Here is a 25,381-nt window from a genome sequence, read left to right as displayed (position 1 = left end):
GGGAAATACTGGAGTCAGTCAAAGCCTCAGGTAACTTCCAGAACCTCGGTGTCTGGAAGTATGCTGTTCCCAGGTCACCTCGCCCTGTGGCTCAGGGTGGAGAGTGACACTCAGCAGATGTTTTTGCTGTTCACACTGCAGTTCGGTCTTTCAGGGCTACACAGAGAAACCCTGGATTGGGAAAACAAAATTTAAATAAAACCAACCAACCAAAAAGGTTAAATCTCCACGAATGACGCTGGATAAAATCTAAAGACCTCTTTCAGAATTCTTGCATTATTTACAAAGAGAATGGCTTCCTTTTTAAGTCCTACTTAGCTCCAGATTTTAAAACAAGCAAAAAAAAAAAAAAACATTTATAGTTACTGTAAAATGGCTAGGTTTCACTCTAGTAAAATTATGTCCTCTGAGGTTGGGGTCCCACCAATATACATACAGCCAAGGATGGGAGGACTGGGTCTGGAAATACTAAGCGGCAAGGGTTGGGGTCCCTCCATGGCCGTGACTAGACAGCATCACTGTGTTTTCACGGTGACCTGAACAGAAGTTATCGCCTTGCAGTGATCTGGATGCCAGGGCAAAGAGTGAGCGATACCGCGCCCTTTTTCGGCTGCCCAAAGATGAAAAGCTGGACGGGCACACTGACTGCACCCTCTGGACCCCGTTTAACAAGATGCACATTTTGGGTCAGATGTTTGTCTCCACAAATTATATCTGCTTTACCAGCAAGGAGGAAAACCTCTGCAGCCTCATAATTCCACTCCGGGAAGTAAGTGTCAAGTGGAAACCCACGTTTTAGGATGTCCGCCTATACTTTCTTGTGTGTGAACCAGGGATTTATTTTCCTTATTCACTGTGTGTGTGTGTGTGTGTGTGTGTGTGTGTGTGTACGTGTACATGTGCCTGTGCCTATGCCTGTGCCTGTGCATACATGTGTGTGCACATGCTGATACGTGCACCATGCCCACAGGTGGAGACCACAAGATGTTGTCGCTTGGCTTTCCCCGTCATCTCTGCCTGACTGCCATAAGCAGTGTATCTCACTAAACTGACAGCTCTCCAGTTCAGCTACACTGGCTGCCAGTCAGTTCCTGAGATGCACCCCCTGTGCTCATGCTATAGACAGATGCGGCTGCACAGAGACCAGCTTTATGTGGGTTCCTGGCATTCAAATCCTGGTCCTTGTGTTTATATATACACAAAGTGCTCTACCCACACCAAGCCATCTCTCCAGGGCTTTTTTCTTTAAATAAGCATGGGTCAGGTTGTTGTCATCAGTGACTACTGGTTGTGCTGAGGTGGGCGGTGTAGGAGGTGGGCCCTGTGAGCTTCAATCCTTTTCAGTTAAGGTGATCAAAGCTTTTGGGCTCTTCATCACCACCATGCTCAGAGCCCTGTGGTAAAAAGGTTCCCGTTCCACTGTGCTGCTCCTCTCTTTGATTTTAAAGTATTACTTGAATAATCTCCCCCCTTCCTTATATTTTAAGAGCAATGTGTTATCGTCTTAGCAAATTTGCAAAAGTACAGATAATAAGACAAAATTCCCACCTAGCTCCACCATTTGAAGACAACCCCTGCTGAACCGACCGGATGGACTTTTCAGCTTTCCTGTGTCACTGTGGATGGTCATATAATTTAGAATAAGTGTAGGGAGCTAGTTCTATTTCATCTTTCCGTAACTATACCGTAAGTTATTTTCCTAATCATTGAGTCGCTTTATACAGCATAAAATTTAACGACTGTGTATTATTCCATTAAGGGTACGTACATAATGCATTCCTCTGTTGACCTGTGGCCGCAGCTCTCCATGCTGCTGGATCCCCCCAGTCACATGTATGACCCTCAGGTTATAGATCACCAGTTCCATGAAGCTGAATTGGTCAGTCAGGAAGAACACAAAATATCAAACAACTGACAGATAAAGTGCTCTTCACTTTATCAAAGGCTTAGCTGAGTAGTATTACAACATATTTTGAGGCCAGGATAATTTACCAGGGCGAATCTGAGAAGATCAATTAAATGGGCCTCATAAAAACCTATGCAAATTCACTTAGTTCTTAGTTCTAAGCATAATATTTTTTGTTTTAAAGTGTGTGTGTGTGTGTGTGTGTGTGTGTGTGTGTGTGTGTGTGTGTGCCACAACCCAATGTGGTTCAGCAGTTACCTGGAACAGCAAGTGAAATGTGCTTTGGGATCAAGAACTGACACAGTTATGCCAGCGTGCAGCGTGCAGCGTGCAGCGTGCAGCGTGCAGCGTGCAGCGTGCAGCGTGCAGCGTGCAGCGTGCAGCGTGCAGCGTGCAGCGTGCAGCGTGCAGCGTGCAGCGTGCAGCGTGCAGTGGCCAGACTGCAGGATGAAGAGTAGAGGAGATTCTAGCTTTAGATAGAAAGTTGGAGCTATGGCAAACACACCACTTAATGCTTGCCCTAAGATTTGTTTTCTTAATGTGCTAAGGAAAATACTTCTGGTACATTTGCATTTGTTTGGGGTTGATGAAAACCTTGTTAAAAACCATTGGTATTGGGCTTGGTAGATGACTGTCCGTAAAGCGCTTTGCAAGCATGAAGATCCGAGTTTGGATCCCCAGGACCCATCTCTAATTCTAGGCATGGCTTATGCTCCTGTTTGGAAGGCAAAGGCTGCAGGGTCCTTGGCACTCCTTGACCAGCTAAGCTAGACAAACTGGCGAACTCCCCAGTTCAGCGAGCCACCCTGCCTCAGAAAGTAAGGTAGAAAGTGATTGAGGGAGATAGTCCTCTGAATCCACTTCTGACCATCCCCACATGTACACACATAAAACACATATTCACAAATACAGCATGCGCCTACATGCACATGCATATGCACGCACGCACGCACAGAGACATGAGTCTTCAGTTCAAAGACAGCTATTTCTCTTTTCTTTTTCTTTCACACTGTAGTAGACTTGAGTGAGCACACACAAACATACATGCACATGCATGCACACACACACACACACACACACACCACAAAGAGAGGAGGGAGGTGGTGGGTGGAGAGAGAGGGAATGAGAGAGACTCTGCAGGTACACGGTTGTTCACATCCTGTCTGCTCAGGGATGAGTCCTTGAAAGCATTAGATACCAAGCCCTGGCATCTGAGTGATGTATCCAATAGACTGGTGGCATTTTGAAAGCCATCATAGCCTCTACTTAGTAAAAGGAGCCAGCATTGGAATTACTTCATTACTGATGATACAGCAGCTAGGAAAGATGTCTCCTTTGGCTCTATGAAATTTTAATGAAAAATGGGAATTCCTTTTCAATTCTCAGTCTTGGCACCGTTGGACATCCTGGACCAGTTATTACTGCAGGCCTGTGCCCCACAAGATGTCTGGCAGCATCCCCAACCAGGCGGCTGTCACTTTTCCACTGGTGACAAACAAATATGCCTCTGTTTGCTGAAAAGTGTCCCCTACTTTGGAAAAACCCAAAAAGATCATTCTATTTTCTGTTAGAGACTCCAGTTTGATTTGTGTCTTATTGTTGGAAGGATCTCCATCTATCTCAGACATGGATGGCTTCCGCAGGGACGTGGGATTTGAACTGCTTGCTCCTTCAGTAGGGGCTGCCTTCCCGGTCCTTCCCACACAGTGCCCCTGCTTCCTGTTTCCCCAGGTAACCATCGTGGAGAAGGCTGACAGCTGCAGTGTGCTCCCCAGCCCTCTGTCCATCAGCACCAGAAACAGGATGACCTTCTTGTTCGCCAACTTGAAAGACAGAGACTTTCTGGTGCAAAGGATCTCAGATTTCTTGCAGCAAACGACTTCTAGAATCTACTCGGAGTTCTCAGGAAGCTGCAACAGCTCAGATGATGAGGTTGGTGGAGACACCTGAGAGTAGTAGGCCTACTCCTGTGCTCACCTGAGGACAGTAGGGTCACTCCTATGCTCAGCCCTGGAGTGTGAATCTCTTTGTCCAACTTGTCTGACTGTCAGATTTAACAGCTGTGTTAAGCCCCCTGCCCCATGCCCAGTGCAGTATCTCAGTTAAAGGGATTGGTATTTAGTCTAAAGCAGGGGGTCGCAACCTTCCTAATGCTGACTCTTTAATGCAGTTCCCCAGGTTTGGGTGACCCCCTAACTATAAAATTATTTCATTATTACTTTATAACTGTAATTTTGCTACTGTTATGAACCATTGCGTAAATATGTGTTTTCCAATGGTCTTAGGAAACTCCTGTGAAATGGTCATTTGACCCCCAAAAGGGTCGCCAAACAGAGCGTCACATAAACTAGGCAAGTGATCTGCTACAGAGCTATGACCTCAGCCTTCACTGAGTTCTCCAGGCTGGACTTGAACTCACTCTGTAGCCCACAAAGGCTTTGACTTACAATCCTTTAGTCTCTCCATCAGCCGGGACTGGCCCAGTTTGAACCTCTTTAAGTTGGAGATAGTAAAAGCAACTTGTTCATGAAAAATGACTCTTCTGTTTAGTGACATCAGTGGGAAGGGTGCGGAGGTCAGACCTGAAATATAGCATCGTTATGGTGATTCTTCTGTGATGGATTGCCTATCAGACCACCATCCAGAGAATATAGCAGCTCGCTGGAGTGGCCGAGGACGTTTCAGTTAGCTAAACCCTTTTTTAAAGACGGCAGGCTACTGCCTCATCACATCTGTAACATTTTTGAGATGCCAGAAACTAGCAAAACAGTCAATGCTTCTGCTATGTCATGCATGGAGGCAAACCAGTGAATCGGATAATCAAACACTTTTATTGAGATAAACCAAGGGAAATGTTTTTATTAAATATTTTAAGTTTACTGGACAATAGTACTCTGATTTCTCTGCAAATGATAGAAATCTTTGAACAGTTTTTCTTTTGTTCCTTTTCCTTTCTTCCCCTCCCCCTCCCCCTCCCTCTGTTGAACTTTTGATCCTCCTGGCTCCATCTCCTGAGTGCTGGGATTATAGTCCTAGGCCACCTCACTCCATTTTTGTGTGGCCTTGTGCATAGTAAGTAAACACTCTACCAGCCAAGCTACTCGCCAGGCCCTGGGAAGGCAGCTTGGAGCGCTGGCTTGGAGCATTGGAATGGCAGTTCGAGACTTTGCCCCAGTGTGACTTCTGAGAGGTATTGACTTCCTGGCACTTCCTGCTTCTCCACATAGCAACGAGGAGAACACACCTAGCTGTTCGTGTTGTGCAGAACAGCGAAGTAAGTTGTGCTTCCAGGCCCATCCTCACCTTATGTGTCCCTCTCCTGACAGGTGTATTCTCGGCCCAGCAGCCTTGTTTCCTCCAGTCCCCAGAGAAGCACCAGCTCAGACGCTGATGGAGAGCGCCCCTTTAACCTTAACGGCAACAGCGTCCCCACAGCCACACAAACCCTCATGACCATGTACCGGCGGCGATCTCCTGAAGAATTCAACCCAAAATTGGTAGGGACATCTTTCTGTCCCCTGAAACGTGCTGTGTTAGAACAAAAGAAAACAAAAAGGTTTAAGATTTTAGATATTTTTGTACATGAGTGTGTGCGTGCGTGTGTATAAGCAGATCGAAGTCAGAGGGGATCACTTGGAGGTGGAGCTGCAGGCAATTTCAAGATTCCTGTCCTTTTATGCAGATCTTGGGATCTGAATTCTGATTGTCTACCCTTGAGCACTGAGCCATCTCTCCTGTCCCTGAGTAGATACTTTTATTGCAATTAAAACCACCATCAATAGAAATGGCCTTAAGTGTTTGTAGAGATACCTGTAACATTTTTTTTTTCAAAAAAGAAAAGAAAAAGAAAAGGAAAACAGTTTTTGTCTAAGTGTGTCATTGGCTTGCAGAGTGACTTGTGGAAACCATAAGGGTCACAGTACCTGTGTGACTACTTTTCTTTTTCTTCGGTACTTTTTTTTTAAACTACTGTGTAAACCAAACGACAAATAAGACTGCTTTCTCAGTCCACATCTAAAACATTCACAGGGGTATACACCTAAAACCACAAGTATGATCAGCGTTCTACTGGTTAATGGTTAATCTCCCTTCAAGTAAGTAAATAATGAACAGGAGACGCTGATAGAACAGGCTATGGTTGGATAAAATTCGGAAAGACCTCTAAACATCCAGAGTTCTACACTCTCAGGAGTTCTGCTCAGAGTCAACTGTCGGTTCACCAGATCACAGTCTGATCTTTCATTATGGTCTCAGGACCTCCGGTCACCGGATGGGTCATGTTCACTATGTCTTTCAGGCCAAAGAGTTTTTGAAAGAACAAGCCTGGAAGATTCACTTTGCTGAGTATGGGCAGGGGATCTGCATGTACCGCACGGAGAAGACCCGCGAGCTGGTGCTAAAGGGCATCCCAGAGCGCATGCGCGGGGAGCTCTGGCTGCTGCTTTCAGGTAGGGAGAGCTAAGAGCAGCGTCGCGGGGATGATTGGGGCTTCCTTCCAGCCTCCATCACACTGCCAAAGTCCTTTGAGATAAGAGACCTAAGTCACCCAGTTCTGAAGTCTGTCCTTAGTAACCTTCCTTCACAGGGAGGTCTCCAAGGTCAACAGTTCCCATCCTCCAATCCAGTGGCTGCCTCTGCTTCTCCAGCGAGGCTGAGGGGGAGGAAGAATCTGAAGTAGAAGTGTGATGCTTTATGAGTAGAAGTGCTGTCTCCTCCAGGCAATGTTGACATCATTGAGAATACGTCAGTGGACCCAGTTGTTTCCTGTGGAGATGGGAATGTTCATCTCTCTGCTCACCCCAGCTAGGGGACCAGTGGCTGACTAAAGGGAGAATTCACTGAAGTCTAGTTAGCAAGCCAGTGAGCTCCATTAGGCTTCTTTTTCCAAGCATGGGGGAGAGGGAACTTACCGGAGCATGGAGCACTTCCTGGCATCTAAACCACTGAAGGACGGTCTCCCAGCGAGGAGTGACTGCTATTCTCCTATTTGCACTACTCTCTGTCCTCAGGGTTTGCTTTCCAAGACACACACACCCCCTTCCCCTCAGCCAGCACGTGCAACAGTATTCAATCCTGTATATACTATAGATTTTCCTACACACACACACACACACACACACACACACACACACTCACACACACACTCAAATCAACAACGATAAAAATAAAGCCGTTATAACAATATGCCACAATAAAAGTTATCTAAAATGGTGAACTAATTTCTGTGGATTTTTTTGCACTCGATTTTTAAAAAGTATTTTAGTCATTTCAGAGAAGCCACTGCTATTTTTCTGCCATCTGGAAACATCTAAGCACCTCGGGATTCTTGTATGTAGCCCAACCATCAGAGTACACACACCCTTGCTATCACCAATCTTCATTTTAACCATAGACCACTGCCTCAGCTGGATGAAGACAGGAAATGTTACCAGTCTAAGCCCGTGGGAATATGTTTTTATTTGAACCCAGAGGTGGCCCCACCCAAGTACCATTATCACACCTTTTCACTTAAAAACAAATGGTACTGAAACTTAAAAATAAAGTCACTGGGCTTTACAAGGAAACCTTAATGCTTGTAGACCTTTCCAAAAGTAGACAGAAATGGTAAAATTGACTACCATGAGATACATCTTAGAAATAAGAAGATCAAATCCTAAAAACAAAAGTTAAAGATAAATGGTTTTATCTATTTTGTGTAAATTTGGTTTGTTTGATTTTTTAACCCCCCTATTTTATTGTGTAGACCAGACCCAGGAACTCTCTTGAGCTAGGCATGGGTGTAGGTATTTGTAATCCTAAAAGTAGGGAGGGAGGCTGAGGCAGGACACTGTCTACAAGTCTGAGGCCAGCCTGGGCTACCAAGTGCTTCAAAAGGTGATATTTCAGAAAACACCAAATACCGCTCTTACGAGCGTGGTGCTCTCTAAGACATCCGAGAAAACCCTTATTCTAGAGATCCCTTTCCTTCTCCTACTCTTCCATGTGTTTCATGAACTGGTCACCTTGACAACCAGATCCAAAGCGCTGACAGTACAGGAAAAGTTCCCTCCTCTCCTTCTTCAGCTTAGAACTTATTTATAGTCACATTTCAGATTCAAATGAATTCACCATGAAACCAGTACACAGCAGCAGCCACCAGCCCACTGACGGAGACAGACGGGCGGAGAGTTCTATTCAGTGTTTTGGGCTTTCTGTGACCAAAGGGTCCACACACTACCCTTTGTTGGGTGTTCGAATTGATGTGGGAGCCAGCCTGCCCATAAAGGTATTTCAGCTTCTGGTTCCGAAGCCCATGTTGATCTATCTGATCTAGGCTGGACTCTGGACCTACTGAAGTCAAGTTCCGTTCGTCCCCAATGTCAGTCTGCCTGTGATCGTCAGGCACAAGGGCTGGGCCAACCCTTGGTTTGCTGACACTGTTTCCTAAAGTGAAGTGGAAATGTTTACTTTGTCCTTCTGCACACATTTTACTGTTCATTTTATTTCATTTCATTTCATTTTATTTTATTGGTTTTTTCTGTGTAGCCCTGACTGTCCTGGAACTTACTCTGTAGACCAGGTTGGCCTCAACCTCACAGAGATCCACCTGCCTCTGCCTTCCAAGTGCTGAGATTAACGGTGTGTGCCACCACCACCTTGCTACTGCTCATTTTAAATTAAACCTCTTTGGAGCTATGACTCAAGATTTACAGAAGTGTGCGCAGTGAGCTAGAATACCCACAAATCGTGTCGTAGTCAGCATGCATGTAGTGTTTATACAGTTGTCACCTTTCTCAAACAATTGCTCCGTGCCATTGGTTGATTATAATTCACTTCCCATCAAGACTCCTCCCAGCTGTGGTGACCCAGTGAGGTCCTGCAGACATCTCTTGTGGATGAACCCAGTCCTCAGCATTTCGTTACCAATGACTACATCAGATAACGTTTGCTGGTTTCAAGCGTGCTGCACCCTGTATCCACATTACACTCCCACAGAGCCCAGAACTGCACTTCATGCTTTATCCCCTGATGAGCGGTTTAGGCTGTTCCTTGTCTACCCTGGGTATTATTGCTGGTACTTTTGACTTGTGACTTTTGGAAACTTTCGTGTACATGGGAGCACGATTTCTGGCCCTTCTAATGACTCCCAAATCAGTAGCTGTTGGCTCTATTCTGCAACCCAAGGGTCTCCCCCATCAGTGGTAGCGACCCCTAGGAGGTTGGCCAGAGCAGCTTCATCCAGTCACATCCCCACTGGTGAGTGTCTGGTGTCTCAGTGGCCCTGCCTTCTACTACTGCTGTCCCTGTGGGAGAGAAGTGCTTTCTAAGTCGAGACTCTGGTTTAGGGAGGTTATTTTTGTTGATTTGGTTTCGTCATTTGTTTTAATCGGCTGAATCCAGTTAGTGTTGCCTGTAGGTAGGCATGCTGTGACCTTACGTGTGGTGCAGTCAGTATACCGGAGGCCACACACACCTCCAGCTGTCTAGTGTCAGTAGGAGCCAGCTAGGGTCATGGCTTGGTGAGCGCCAATCAAGACACCTTTTGACAGCAGTGCTCCCCAGCCCCTAATATCCTGTCCCTCCCTGTTCTGCATTGTTCCCTGAGCCTTGGGGGTGGGAGGGAGGTGATGGCTTGGTTTGGGGTTCAAATGCCCACTCCCCTTTAGAGCTGAGCATTCCACACCCACTTAACCTCTGAAGTTTGACCAGTTTTCTAATTGTGCTTTTGGTTCATGTCCTCATTTTATTGGCTGTCTGCATAGTTTTTCTGTAGAAATATCTGCTGAGGTCCTTTGCCTGGTTTTAACTGGCTCATAATTTCAAGATTTAGTTGTACGGATCTTTTATCTTTTGGATAAAAACTCTTACAAGAATATTCAGACGATGCCATGTTGCTGTCTGTGTTCTCTCTGTCTAAAGGCTGACCTTGAAGCATAGTTTTTAAGATTCTGGGGTATGAGTTTTCTTTTGTCACTCACTGTACCTTTAAGTCATGAAAACTTAGACCAGTGGTTCTCAGCCTGTGGGTCATGACCCCCTTTGAGGGGTGCTAAGCAACCCTCAGGGGTCAACTACAACCATTGGAAAACACAAATACTTAAGTTATGATTTATAGCAGTAGCAAACTGACAGTTATGAAGTAGCAACGGGGGGTTGGGGATTTAGCTCAGTGGTAGAGCGCTTGCCTAGCAAGCACAAGGCCCTGGGTTCGGTCCTCAGCTCCAAAAAAAAAAAAAAAAAAAAAAAAAGAAAAAGGAAGTAGCAACGGAATAATTTCACAGTTGGGGGGGTCACCACCACGTGAGGAACTGTATTGAAGGGTCGCAGCATCAGGAAGGTTGAGAACCACTGGCTTAGACCTGTGCTCGACACTGAGACTTGAGATTATAGTTCAGATTGTTATAAGTTAATTTTCTGTGTGGTAGAGGGGATGGCCTAACCTCACTCCTTCCATGTTTGAGTGCCGTGCTGTCCTGGCGTCTTCTGTTGAAAAGACTCTGCTTCTCTGCATTGAGTTGTCTCAATACCTTTTCAAAGGTGGTGAGACTACCATAAATATGGGAATTTACGTCTGGATTTCAAGTTCAATGATTTATATCTGTCTACGAGCATCACACAGCCAAAATTACTGTAACTTTGTAAGGAATGTGGGGTGGGCCCTTCAATAATTGTTCTTTTCCCTTCAAGATTGTTTGGGCCATTTGGGGTCACTTATATTTCCAAAGAATCTAGGATCAGCTAATCAGCCAAAGGGCTCCTGTGATATTGATAGGTGTCTTAGTCAGGGTTCCTATTCCTGCACACACATCATGACCAAGAAGCAAGTTGGGGAGGAAAGGGTTTATTCAGCTCACACTTCCACATTGCTGTTCATCACCAAAGGAAGTCAGGACTGGAACTCACACAGGGCAGGAAGCAGGAGCTGATGCAGAGGCCATGGGGGGATGTTACTTACTGGCTTGCTTCCCCTGGCTTGCTCAGCTTGCTTTCTTATAGAACCCAAGACTACCAGACTACCAGCCCAGGGATGGCTCCACCCACAATAAGCTGCCCCTCCCCCCCATCACTAATTAAGAAAATGCCTGGGGCTGGGGATTTAGCTCAGTGATAGAGCGCTTACCTAGGAAGCGCAAGGCCCTGGGTTCGGTCCCCAGCTCTGAAAAAAAGAACCAAAAAAAAAAAAAAAAAAAAAAGAAAGAAAAAAAGAAAATGCCTTACAGATGGGGCTCATGGAGGCATTTCCACAACTGAGGCTCCTTTCTATGTGGTAACTTCAGCTTGTGTCAAGTTGACACACAAAATCAGCCAGTGCGATAGGTATTGTGTTTGATCCATAGGTGAGTTTGGGAGGGTTTTTTCCCTCTTAGCAGTATTGTCTTCTAATCTACGGGCAGAGCATCTCTTTCTTTATTTGGGTCCTCGTTCATTTCTCTGAGCTATGTTTGTAGTCTGCACTGTGTTAAGCCTGGCAGTTACTTCAGGACACTCCTAAATATTTTAATTTTTGATCCTATTATAAATGGGATTGTTCCTTTCATCCAACAGTTGCTCATTGATTGTTATCGTATACGCACATGTACTTTCTGTGTATTTATCCTGTGTTCTGAATCTTAATATATTCATTTTTTCCTACTCGGTTTTTATTTGCACTTCTCTAATGATGAGTAATGGAGGGGGTGGGTGCCTTTTCGTGTACCTGCTACCCAGTGGTCGGCCTCCTTTTCGTGTAATGTCTGTTTCTTTACTATGGTTTTATATGACTTTCTTGCACATTTTAAAAGTTATTATCATTAATTGTGTTTTAGCATACATCTATTTGTGTGTATGTCACCCGTGTGGTCTTCAAATCCTCTGTTAGCAGGAGTTACAAGCAGTTGTGAGCTGCCTGACTCTGTTGCCAAGAACTGAATTCCCGTCCTCTGCAAGAGCATGAAGTGCTCTTACCCACTGAGTCATCTCGCCAGCCCCGATGTTTTTATTGTTTTATTTATTAGTGTGTGTATATGTTGTGTGTGTGCGGTGGTCAGAGAACAACCCATTTAATGTTGATTGTCTCTTCCACTCTGAGTTCCAGCGATCAAACTCAGGGTCTGAGGCTTGCAGAGCAAACACTTTTTACAGAGACGCCCAGATCCCTTGTACGGTTATGTATTTTGGATAAGCGCTCTTGTATTGGATGCATGGTTTACTTGTGTTTTCTTCTATCCTGTCAGCTTCTTCTCTCTGCTTTCTCTCATTGTTCAGTCAAGCTTTTGAACTTACATGATCTTACCGTTTCTACATTTACCGCCTATGCCCGGTGGATCATAGGCAGAGCCTAACTGCTCTGTAAGAAATGTCCACCCTGCTCTCCTCTGGTACTTTTTGACTTATGGCTTAGGCTCTAACCCTTTTTTTTTTTTGGTTCTTTTTTTTTTGGAGCTGGGGACCGAACCCAGGGCCTTGCGCTTCCTAGGTAAGCGCTCTACCACTGAGCTAAATCCTCAGCCCCAGGCTCTAACCCTTGATGCATGCTATGTTGACTGGGGATGTCTGTGAGGTGAGGGTCCAATTTCATTCTTCCGAGTGTGGATATTGACGTTTTCCAGTGGCAATGTAAAGTCATTCTGAGATCGAGTTTTAGGTATTGACCTAGATGGGGGTTTTTCTATCTTTGAGAACCTGAACATAAATATCCCAAATCAGTAACTGTTGGCTCTGTTCTGCAGCCCCATCACTACAACCCAAGGGTCCCCCCGTCAGTGGTAGGGACTCAGTGCTGCCTGCAGCTTTAGCAAGCCCAAGCCCTCGTCTCTCACATCACTATCGCGTTCTTTGCAGAAGATCTTTAAGGAACAGGCTAAAAGTTATTTTGAGAGGCAACCCTAGTTCTCAAGTGAGACTTAAAAGATCCTCTCGTAAAATAAAAGCCAAGAGAGGAACCAAGAGTGAGAATTTAGCCTGGCTCACTGTCTGGCGTTCCTCTTGAGTCCCTGAGCAGCACTGTCTGTGTGAGCTTGGAACAGTTTTGCGGACCTCTGCTCATGCCCGGAGGAGGTGTGACCATGTTGCTATGGGGCTGAGAGAGAGGAGGAGGCCACAGGCACATTGTGCTGTCTTCAGCCGGAAAAGCAGAATTTTACCTTTCTTGACGTCCTATCTGTTGTGTGCTTCCTAGGGGCCATCAACGAAAAGGCCACACACCCCGGGTACTATGAGGACCTGGTGGAGAAGTCTATGGGAAAGTACAATCTTGCCACAGAGGAGATTGAGAGAGACTTACACCGTTCCCTTCCAGAGCACCCAGCTTTCCAGAACGAAATGGGCATCGCGGCTCTGAGGAGAGTCTTAACGGCTTATGCTTTTCGAAATCCCAACATAGGGTATTGCCAGGTAATTACCAAGAGTTTGTGTTTGGGGAGGGAGGGCTCCAAATATCATCCAATCGAGACCTAACCTGCCACCTCAGTCCTTACAGTCCTGAAAGAGGAGAATTCAGATGAGATTCCGCATCAGATCGACCAGCCAGGAGTTTAGTTAGAGCAAGCGAGAAGGCCCAGCCAAGCAGCGATGGGCCAAACCCTGCAGGCAGCAGGTTTATAAGTCTCTTCTCCCGGTTTTCCCTCTGTCCACCTCTCTCGGTGTCATCATCGACAGCAAAGGGGCTATTTTTCCCAAAACAGATTTTAGTCTGTTGTAAGTAGAGGTGTAAGAAGCCAGAGTATGTCTGAGGGTTTATCCCTAAAGTTGAGAAGTTTACTGAGGAAGTGGCATCAGGACTCTGCACCTCTTCTCCTGGAGGAGTCTGACCTGGTTAGGCTGCACCACCATCAGCCACTGACCCTTACATCTATCGGGGGACTCCGAGCTGACCCGCCGGCTGTCCATCACGTTCAGTCTTGGGGCCTAGTTGGTCAGTCTCCTGCAGAACTAACCTCCTTCCTAACACTTTCTTTGTTTCTGTTTGCCAGCAGATAACAGACAGGGAAATTCTCTGAGTAATGGAGATCACTGCAATGGGGTGTCTCAACCTTGGTGCTATCAGCATTGCGGGTTCGAGTGGTGTAGGAAAAACGAGATTGATGTTATAAGGGTTTGGGGAATAGATTTGGCTCAGGAGACATTAAATCACACCAAGTAGAGTTTAGCTAAGGGGACTCTCTCCCCCAGGTACCCCACAGATTAGTGTGCCAACCAGACCTATTAGAGATGAGCAAAGTTTATGGGGATGGGATGTATTTATTTACCAGGATTGAGCAGCCTTCAGGCTCATCCCCCAAGAACACATCTCCAACAGACAGCTCAGGGGGGCAGCACCAGGTCCCAACCAATGCTAAGGCCTCTCTACCACAAGCCCCCGAATTCTATTCTTGAAAAAAGCCAGATCGGGGGATGACCCCAGGTGAGGACTGTTTAAATAATGGTGCCAATGTCAGTGCTAAGTATCCATCCAGCAGCCAGACTTGCAGACTTGTCTGTTCAAATTGTTCAAAGTGTAACCAGAGCTGGGACCTGAAGGAGATTTAGGATGGCGACATGCATAACCCTGAGGTCTATGAGGTATAAACAAGTTAGGAAGATCTCTTGTTGAAAGTGAAATCCGTTTTGGGCAGTCCCTCCAGTCAGCCGTGCACACACTCTAATAAACTGCTCTTCCCCCACCTCTGAGGGTGCAGAGCCCACCGGGAGGACGTACTATTTCTATAGCAAGAGAGCTCTATGTCCCGGATGCTATATTTTCAGCAGCTTCGTCACCTACCCCCCAGGTAATAGCTGAAGCCACCACTCTGAGGATTAAAATCGCCTCTAGATGTTACGAGGTCTTCAGAGGAGCACCCTCTCCCTGACTGATGACCTCTGCCCTGAGAAGGGAGCCAACGGCATCAGTGGCTTCCGTATCAGTCCTCGTTTAGCCAAGTGGCTAGGAAGGGTCTTCTCTCAGCACACCACCGATCTGCCCTTCTGCCTGTGAGTGGAGCACCTCAGCTTCCATTGGGATTGTTCTTCTGATCCTATGCCTCTTCTCAAACATGTCATGTCCCTGAACATACAGGAAAATAAATACTTAAGGCAGACTAACAGAAAAACTATTGCCCACATGAAATCAAAATAGTGTCTTGTACTAGTACCTTGAGCATAAGTCACACCACACACACAAATACACACATACATGCACATGCACACACACACACTTCCCCTATGACACATTATTTTTGTTTTTGATGGCACCTAGTTTAAATACATTCCCCCAATTGCTTCACTAACTGTACCGTTCCATTTTGTTTTTTCTCGTCGGTAGCAGCAGTCAGGCTGGTGAACTTCCCCCGCTCCCTCATCTCACCCAGAACCCATGAGAAAGCAGAACCACGGAACTCTGTCTTGCCGGAAGGGCTAAGGAGCTGACCTTTACTGAGACCGTGGACTAGACCTGGCAGGCTAATTCTCCTGTGGAATTTTAATAACCACTTGGAATACCAAGGCTTTTAAGAAAGAACCTTTTCAGCCAAACACCTTTTAGGGGGTTTCTATTGCACAAGTCTGATGAATTGGTCCTGATTTCTAGAAAATCAAAAGGAACCCACGAGCTGCTTGGCTTCTGACAGAATAGAATTCATTTTTACCTTTTGATCTTCCTGTTTAATTAAGGGACAGTTAAAACATTGAGCGGCTTAGTCGTTATAAGATTCCTGATAATATCTTTTAATAAAATAAAGTTACTTTAGAACTTAAATCACCTTTACTTATCGTGAGCATCTTTCTCCTGGAGGATCATGAGGGGGGAGAGCTCCAAGTCTAAAAGGTTTCCTTGTTTAGAGGGCAGACTGGAGCCCTGTGTGCTTGGTTATAAGAGCTGTTCATGGGAGGTTAAAGGGAAATACTTCCCTCCTCCTCTGAGTTAAGGATTAAGAATACTGGAGGGACTTAAGCAGGCTGACAGCTTTGTCAAACAGGCTTGGGGCAGGGGCTGGAATGGCTGGCCTGCCTGCACGCGCTTGAGTCCGGTCAGCTGTAGTGCCAGTGAGGCTGTCTTCATCTTCAACCCTTGGCAGTTGGTGTAGAGGACTTGTGGCTTTCCCCCTCCAAAGGGACATAAGCAAACAGAACTCAGAAGAATATTCGCCAAGCTTTTGTGGCCTGGAGTCGGAAGCTGATTTGTCTGGCTTTTCTTGGGCTTTTACTGGGCACCTACAAGAACTTTTCCCCCCTTTTTTGGTCAGTGTTGTGAATGAACTATGTCAGAAAAATAGACAAACACAGTTATATCTTTCCATAATGCCAGAAGTTAGTGGATAACAATAAATCCATAAGGTGCCAGTGGTTCAGTGACAGGAGTTTCCCATACACTTCCTCTTTCTTGGCAATCTGGCCCAGCTGAATACAGCTTTCTAATTCCAACCTTGATTACAACTACCACTTCCCATGTCAAGCTTGATACAGTCTGTCTGTCTGCCTCTCTGCCTGCTTCCTGTCTGTCTGTCAGGGATATAGAATGGACAGGTAGGGTTTAAGAGGCTGTGTCTCAGACACTGTCTGGCACAGATGTAAATAGAGCCGTATTGATCGATAAGGGACCTCATCTGACTGCCAGGAGGAAGCTACTGCAGTAGCATCCGGGGCTGTAGGTCACAGGGTTGACAGAGCTACAGAGCTCAGTTTGACTGCAGAGGCGAACTGGGAGGCCTGCATGAGAGGAAGAAGCCCACAGGAAGATGGATGAGTAGGAGCCCAGACAACTCAGCCCCTGGAATAACCCTGCAAAATCAATCGTTCTCTGCCTATGGGTCCGGCGTGCACACACTAGGCGGCATGCACGTACTAGGTATCACAAAACAAGTTGGTGGCAGCTCTTCCCACTGCAATCCTGGCTGTCCTTCTCTTTGTGGCTCTAGGTGAGGGGGTTAGACCCTTTCTTCAGTTCTTGGCCTCACTATCCTGATAGAATTTCAATCCTTCCATATGCCTCATTTCAACTCAGCCCACTTTATTGATAAGGCACCCATTCGCAGGAAGAGCTCATTTCTTGATTCTGTGCTGCATGGGTGATGCCAGACAGATGGTGGAGGCTGCTTTTCAAATGGCCCATCCTGAGACACCACTGGTTTCCCATAGTTTGGAGTAACACAGAGTGATCACCGCCCCCCAACAGTTAACAAGATTGCTACTGGGTACATTTGCTGTCTTCAGACTGTGTTTGATGGCGTCCCCTCTCTCTCCTTCCTTTAGGCCATGAACATTGTCACTTCAGTGCTGCTGCTTTATGCCAAAGAGGAGGAGGCCTTCTGGCTGCTGGTGGCCTTGTGTGAGCGCATGCTTCCGGATTACTACAACACCAGGGTTGTAGGTATGTGGGGCTTGGCTCAAACACCTTAGCCTGTCTCGACAGGAAAAAGATTGTAGCATTGTATTGGCTCTCCTCAGAGCTGTGACAAGACACCTAGCCAAACATCGACTTACGAGAGGAAGGGTTTGTTGTGGCTCAGAATTTGCCCATACAGGGCAAGTCACAACATGTCGGTGGGAAATGAAAGGAACTGGTCACATTGGGGCCCAACGAGCAAAGGGGAGTGAATGTTGATGCTCAGCCTGCTCTCTCTTATTTTAAATGTAGTCCAGGATCCCAGCCCGGGGATGGCCATGTCCACATTCAGGGTGGCCCTTACCACTGTAGTTAGACTTCTCCAGTAACACCTTCCTGGGAATGCTCAAAGGGGTGTCTCCTGAGTGATTCTAAACCCAGTAAAACTGACCATTTCGAGTGTTATCTGCATAAAATGCCAGCAATGTCAATCCCTCCATGTCTTGGGACCCCATAGTCACAGAGTGTTTATATAAATAAAGGCTTAGTAAGTATGAAGGTCAATTCTTACTGTTAATTTGTCATAACCCAGGATCACCTGGGAAGAGATTCTCTGTGAGGCATTGTCTAGTTCCTCAGGCGAGCCTGTCTGTAGACGATTGTCTTTCCTGCCCTAACTCACGTACGTAAGAAAACCCAGCCTGAGTGGGTCTAGCAGCACCTCTCCCTGTGTTGGGGCCATGGGTTATTCAAGCATAGAGAAAGGTAGCTGAGCGCTAAGCATGAATGTGTTCTTTTCTGCATGTTCTTGCTGTGGTTCACAACCAGTTCATGCAAGGTATTTCTTGCCTTAGGCACAGAAAGGAAAGCAGAGCTCGGTCCATCGGTTTGCTTCGGTTCTGCAGTAGAATGAAGTGCTAACAGCGTTTTGTGTCACCCACTCAGGTGCCCTGGTGGACCAGGGAGTCTTCGAGGAGCTGGCTCGAGACTATGTCCCCCAGCTGTATGACTGCATGCAGGACCTGGGGGTGATCTCTACCATCTCCCTGTCATGGTTCCTCACGCTCTTTCTCAGTGTGATGCCATTTGAGAGTGCCGTGGTGGTCGTGGACTGTTTCTTCTATGAAGGAATCAAAGTGATATTCCAGCTGGCCCTCGCTGTACTGGATGCCAATGTGGATAAACTGTTAGGCTGCAAGGACGATGGGGAGGCTATGACTGTTCTGGGAAGGTACAGTGCTATGGGGGACTCTGGGCCCACCTTGTGAGTTTGACTTGATTCAGCAAAAGGCTTGGTCTCTGTGGCCAAGGACATGCCTTCATATGCTTTTCATTCTTAATGTGTATTCATTATCTGGATGTCTATGGTATCTTATATATGTTCTATAATATACATCTGTGGTACATAGCTGCACACATGTACAGAGGGCATGGAGTATCATCATCTCTCACTCTCCACGTGTTCTTTTGAGGTAGAGTCTCCCGCTGAGCCTGGGACTCATGTTTCCTTGGCAAGGTTGGAAGCCATTGAGTCCCCTGGATCCTCCAGTCTTTGCCTCCCTTGGAGCTGGAGTTACAGCGTGCTATGTGGGTGCTGGGATTCAAACTCCTGTCTGGAGGATGATACAATACAGCAAGTGCCTTTAAGCCTTTAACCATTTCCCCAGACCAATATTTCTTTTCTTTAAAAATGAAGGGAGTTTCTTTCTGTTCTTAAGAAAAATCTTAATAAGACCTGGTGTTGCACACTGTAATCCCAGCTGTTCAGAAGGCTACGGCAGGAGAATTACATATTCAAAGCCAGCCTGACCAATCTCAAAATAGAAAGTAAGAAGGGGCTGAAGCTACAGAATTGTGTAGCCTCCACAAGGACCCAGGTTCAATCCCCAGTGCTTCCAAAAAAGGATAAACAACAAAAGAAGCAAGAAACTCTTAGATTTTGTTTTAATGTGCACAATTTGAGGTCTATACCTGAGGCATTCCAGTTCATTTCCAGTGACAGCCTGTTCCTGTCTCGTCTAAGGTACTTAGACAGCGTGACCAACAAAGACAGCACTCTGCCACCCATCCCTCATCTCCACTCCCTGCTCAGTGACGACGTGGGGCCCTACCCTGCGGTGGACATCTTCAGACTCATAGGAACATCCTACGAGGTAGGTTTTGCTTCCCAGCCCATGCGGTAGAGGTATGCCAGGTACCATACTGCCTTTCCTAATCCGCCTCAATCCAGCTTCTGCCGTTGTCATAGAATACAAGAATCCAGCTGCTTCATAAAGATTAAGGATGGACTCCTCATAGAGCAGTGGTTCTCAGCCTTCCCAATACTGTGGCCCTTTAATGCAGCTCCTCACGTTATGGTGACCCCAACCATAAAATTATTTTCATTGCTCCTTCATAACTGCAATTTTGATACTGTTATGAATCATAACATAAATATGTGATATTTGACCCCTTTGAGAGAGTCATTTGACTCCTTCAGGGGTCATGACCCACAGGTTGAAGGCCATTGTTCTAGGTAGTCTTATAACCTTAAGGCTGGCCAGGAGCTTATGGGCGAGAGACACATCTTTTTATTTTTTTGGACACCATATGTGCCCTGCAGGCAGGAGGAACAATGTCCTCATGGAACAGAAGTTCAGAAGGAAAAAACCTGCTTCCACAAGCCCTGTCAATCTTAGCATCTTGTCCATAGGAGCGCAATTCTTCTAACCCAAAGACTTGTAGATAAGGCCCTTTCTCATCAACCCTGCAACACTGGGGCACTCAGTTTCAACAAGAGTTTGGAGACAGACAGAAATCCTGTCCCCCTTTACATTGGTTGTCTGAGGCAGGTGACTGCCTGTAAGCTAAAAGCTTTGGTCTCAGAGAGGGGTGCTGAGTGGATCTCAGGATTTCTCATGGGCCTTAACTTGTATTGTAAATGGTGTGGTAAGGTTTGGCCTTCTGACACCTGATCTAGAAGCATGTCAGATTCGGCACTCAGTGGATTGAGGAGAAGTCCAGGGAAATCGTCACAAATAAATCATTGCCTATTCTCACACTAAGCAGTTCGAACACCCGGAGTAGACATTTTCAAATGTGACAATGGTTTGTTTTTAATTTAATTTTCTTTTCACCGAGAAAAAGTCTTGTTTCAGATCTTGGGCTCTCCTTGAAGTGTTACAGTTATCCCACTATAGATGACTACGCAGACAGTTTATAATCAATTAAAAATCTTTACTCCAGCCATCTGGGACCACACCCAGGTATTCAGGGAGCCAGATATGGCCCCAAGTGTCCAGAACATTGTGACGTTAAGGGCAGAAACCACACCCCGGTATCTCGCTTGGCAGTTTTAATAGAAGCAGATAAGATAAGCGGCTAGCTGTAGGGCCTTCTGTACAAACAGGCTAAGACAAGCTAGAAAGGTTATCTGGGGCACCTTGATCTTAGGATCTGAGAACAGAGTTGGGTACTTTTTCACGGATTCTCCATCAAGTGGTGACAATTCTAGTCAAACCTACAATGGCCTTAGCAAGAATATAATATGGAGGAATTTTTTACTTCCTTGCCCTGTCTCAGAAGTAAAGTCTATCTTCATACGTCAGCCTCTTGAAGCCTTAGAAGGCCTGTGCTGCTACATTTGGCCCTTGATGGTTACCATGAGGCGGGGGAGAGTGCTTTTGAGTGCATGTGTGTTTGTGCATGTAGGAAGTGAAGGACAACCTCATGTCCTTCCTTAGGAGCTACCTGCCTTTGTTTTTGAGGCTTTCTCCCTGGAACTGCTCAGTAGCTAGGCTGGCTGGGCAGCAACCCCAAGCCTGTCATCAGAGACACCTATCATCTTAGTGAAAGGCACGGGTGGATGTGTCTGAGGGCATTCCAGACACAGTTAGCTCAGGACGACTTAGAGCTGGTGAACGGATCGTTCCCCGGATGGTTTTACAATGGGTTGGCGTGACCGGGGGTGATAGAGGGTACAAGGCACAGCCTTGTAGGAGGAAATAGGTCTGTAGGGCATCTCCCAGGGAGCTCTGCCCCTCCCCCATCCTCGGTCCCCCCCCCGCCCCCCCCCCCGCATTCCTCTGATGTGAGCTGCCGTGTTCCACTGCGTCCTGCCCCCACAATGGACTCTCTGAAACCATAGGCCAAAATTAATCACTCCTCCCTAAGCCCTCTCTGATGGGTGTTATGGTCATCAGCTTACACACGCAGAACCGTGTACTAGGGCCGAGTAGACCACAGTCACAGGGTTCTTGTGTGACTGCCCCGCCCGGACAAAGGAAGATGCTTTCTAGTCCCCAATACACTCAAATTAGTCCAAACTACTGCTGTGTTCCAGCCTAGGAGTCAGGAGACCATGCAGTCAGTCAGGCACAGGACCTTAGAGCTGGCACGCAGTTGGGTTGTAAGGTTCAGTACCTGTCTGCTCAGTGACCTATTTCCTAGTCATTAGGTCTTAAAACTTAGAGAAACAATTATTAAGTTAGAGAGAGCACAGATGATGTGCCTTCTGCATGGTGGGTTTTTTTCATCAGTTGCTTCCTGCCTTTTGGAGACAGGCTCTTCTACTGAACACAGATCCCCACAATTTGGCTACCTTTCCAGAAAGGCCCATAACCACCCCACCCCACGTCCAAGTCTCCATCTTCCCAGTAATGGTATTGTGGGTTTTTATTGTTGTTGTTGCTTTGTTTTGTTTTGTTTTTGTAAGGCTTCTGGGGATTACGATTCAGGTCTAACCCTGAGCCACAAGCCCTTTGCTGGCAGCCACTATAAAGCAGCGGCTTCCTGAGCTGCTGTTCGGGTCAGAAGATGTTCCTGCCCTGGGAGCTTTTCTCTCCTACACAGACTTGGCTAGAAGGAAATTCACTCAGTGGGAGTGAATCTCTTCGTCATTAGTGACAATTCTTACCAACTCCTGAATTAGTGGAACTAAATGTCACATCTTCGTTTCTTGCCTGAGTTGGGGGACAGGCAGGCAGTGCTAGGCATGCTGCCCACATGGCTATGCTGTCACAGGAGCATGGAGACCAGCAACCGTCCCTCCCAGCCTCCTCACCTCAAGACCTTAGAGCTTCCGGTGCCCTTAAGTGGTTACTCACACAGCCTCATATCCAAGCTTTCTTCCTGATGGGCTTTCACTCAAGGGAAACACATGCGACTTTAGTTCTGCCACTGTATATGGGGCAATCTCTAAATTACTAATCTACAGTCCCTAAGTGGCTTTCCAACATAAAATCAGGAAGTCATTTATTCTGTGTTGTAAGTGTTCCCACCGGTCTGTGTGTGTGACCCTGTGTGCTTGAGCGCATTTTTCTCAATATTGCTCCTTTCCAGAAATTTGGAACTATCCGGGCAGATTTGATTGAGCAAATGAGATTTAAGCAGAGGCTGAAAGTGATCCAAACCCTGGAGGACACCACCAAACGCAATGTGGTAAGGACAGCAGTGGGGAGATGGGGGCACCTCACTTTCACCCTCCTTGCTGGCTCCCCTGCTCCAGCTTTGCAGAACCTGAGAAAGAACTTAGAGGCCTTCTCGGTGTGCCATGTTGTGGGTCTGTAGGACTCACGGTGCTCCCCCTCTTACAGGTACGGACCATTGTGACGGAGACCTCCTTCACCATTGATGAGCTGGAAGAACTATATGCGCTTTTCAAGGTGCGTTTCAAAGTAAACTCATACCTGTTCAAAGGAATGAAAAGACCTTGCCTTAATCATTCAGTGAGTTCTTGGTCTTTCTGTTAGGCGATTTGGGGGTTCCCTAGGCCCCCAATATGCATAAGAAGGCAGAGCTGGGAGAACAAAGTTGCCCCACTCAGTAGGAAGAGTGAATCAACTCTTAGAATTAATTTAAGTGGACATTTTAACTCTCTCCCTCACCATCCGGTACAGTTAGTTTTCTTGGACCTTATAACATGGAATCTTGATTTCCAAGACTCCATAGATCATTGGTGATAAAAATTCTAATCCTGCCTGAAATTTCTATACCCTATAATTTCTCCTACTAACCCCCCAATCACCCTTAAGGGAAATAAATTATAGCTAGAAGAAGAAGCGTGGTGTGTAGGAGGCCAGGGTAGAGTTCCCGGTTTCAGAAGTTTCCCGACTGGTGGTTGGCCAGCCCTGCCAGTGCTATGGCGATGCAGAATGCCATGGTAAAGGGGAGAAAATCCTCACAGCATGACTGCTGGGGACAGAAACACTAAGAGACGCCCATGACAAGATAGTCCTATGTGACCCATGTCCTCCAACCAGGCTCCATCCAGAAGTCGCCATCATGCTCCAATAAAGCCAGCAAATGATTAGTCCATTGCTGAAGGAAGACCAGGCAGTCACAATTCAGTCACTTCTCAGTGATGACACCCATCCTCCTCTGGGGACCGAGTCATCAGCCTATAGCATTGTTGTGGGGATGGTTCATACCCAAACCCTAACAAAAGCTGTCTACAGGTCAAGCAAAGAGCATCACGGGTTGAAATTTCTGTGGTTTCCATTTGTTTGCTGCGCCACTATTGGTATTGGTCCATAAGAAGAAAAAATGTAACCTAATAAGTTTTAAATGTAATTCTTCTACAAAAGGTCTTGCTTATCATCTGTGGTCAATGTCACGGGTTAGAATGTGGCAGTTAACCCAGTACTTAGGAGTTGGAGGCAGGAACATCAGGAGTTCGAGGCCACCAATTGAGGCAATCATTGGATCGCATCAAACCTGTCTCAAAAGCAAACGCCACCACCAACAGATCTCAACATGGCTCTTTAGAGTTTGGGATTGAAGGGTCTCCATAATGTGCCCTCCTACGTCTTGACCACTAGAGGGCGCCAATGTCTTTTTTTCCTCTCTCTCCTGGTAGGTAGACCAGATGTGTATTGACTTGATACATAATTAATCAGGCTCCTGAATTAGCCAGACTCAGTGGGGGTGAATTTTTTGTCATTAGTGACAATTTTTACCAACTCAACCTGAATTCTTCTAAGGAGACACTGATTTCTATACACAGCACCAGGAATCCACCCCTGAGCCTAGCTCTTCACTCTCACCATGGTATATCCCAGACTTCCGGTTTCATAAGCTAGGTTCTCCTGTGTATAGCAAGAAGCCCACACACCTACAGACTGAAAACTGTGCCTAGGAAAATAGCAGTGATTTGAGGCTGTATGAACGACAGTAACCACTTTGCAACACTTTTCAGGCTGAACATCTGACCAGCTGCTACTGGGGTGGGAGCAGCAATGCCCCGGACCGGCACGACCCCAGCCTGCCTTACCTGGAGCAGTACCGCATCGACTTCGAGCAGTTCAAGGGCATGTTTGTGCTCCTCTTTCCCTGGGCGTGTGGCACTCATTCTGATGTGCTGGCCTCCCGCTTGTTCCAGCTACTGGACGAGAATGGGGACTCCTTGATTAACTTCCGAGAGTTCGTCTCTGGGCTGAGTAAGGATGTAATATTCGCATGAGTTGGGCAGGAACAATTCGGGTATCGCCTGGGTTCCCCTTGATAGCACTCAGGGCCCCCTACACTGGGTATAGAGGAAGGAGGGGCACACACAAGGTTGGCATGCTAGTTGTAAGATTGTGTCTGGTTAATAGGCTGTATTAATAAGGGTCATCTAAAGCCCACTTGAGACATGAAGCAGATGTCAACCTGAGTTCAAAACGAGTTATCACCTGCTTCTAGGTCTGATGATCTGAGTTCAGTCCATGAACCCTTTGGTGGAGAGGAAGGCCAACTTCCACAGAGTATTGTCTGACCTCCTTCACATAGGGCTGTGTTGCGCGCGCATACGTACACACACACACACACACACACACACACACACACACACACACACCATAAACATAAATAACTAACATGTAGGCTTTTTTAAAATATGCATGAACAGAGAATGCATGTGATAGTAAAATGCTAACTTATCCTATCAACCTTGACAGGTTTCCCAGAGAAAAAGGAAAATCTAGATGGTGGATTTAATTGTTTTATAAGACAATATAATAATTAAAAAATATCCTACATAAAGTAATCACATGTAGCTAAACCCTTCTAATATATGGTTTCTTAATGTTTCTAAGTAACATTAAATCTATTTTAATAAAAGACTAGAAAACCACAGCATACATGGAAGTCTTTCCTGTCTGTTTCCTGGCTGGAGGAGTGTCATCTATAGCTAAGACGTCTACACACTTACACAAGGACTGCCTATAGCTAGGACACACACGTGCACACATGCACATGCACAC

At 46.3% G+C, this 25,381-nt stretch overlaps 1 protein-coding gene across 1 annotated transcript in view; it reads left to right on the top strand.

The window, feature by feature from the left end:
- Tbc1d9 (TBC1 domain family member 9) overlaps nucleotides 1-25,381 on the top strand; it is a 101,106-nt gene that overhangs the window by 64,944 nt on the left and 10,781 nt on the right. Inside the window, 11 exon segments of the mRNA NM_001415072.1 lie at nucleotides 562-769; nucleotides 3,638-3,838; nucleotides 5,233-5,403; nucleotides 6,204-6,354; nucleotides 13,044-13,258; nucleotides 17,090-17,207; nucleotides 18,108-18,393; nucleotides 19,186-19,315; nucleotides 22,482-22,580; nucleotides 22,736-22,804; nucleotides 24,337-24,577. Of these exon segments, the coding sequence (NP_001402001.1) occupies nucleotides 562-769; nucleotides 3,638-3,838; nucleotides 5,233-5,403; nucleotides 6,204-6,354; nucleotides 13,044-13,258; nucleotides 17,090-17,207; nucleotides 18,108-18,393; nucleotides 19,186-19,315; nucleotides 22,482-22,580; nucleotides 22,736-22,804; nucleotides 24,337-24,577 (1,889 nt within the window).

Source organism: Rattus norvegicus, chromosome 19 (assembly GCF_021556685.1).
Source record: "Rattus norvegicus strain SHRSP/BbbUtx chromosome 19, alternate assembly SHRSP_T2T, whole genome shotgun sequence".
Lineage (NCBI taxonomy): Eukaryota > Metazoa > Chordata > Mammalia > Rodentia > Muridae > Rattus > Rattus norvegicus.
This window is presented reverse-complemented; position numbering and strand designations above follow the sequence as displayed.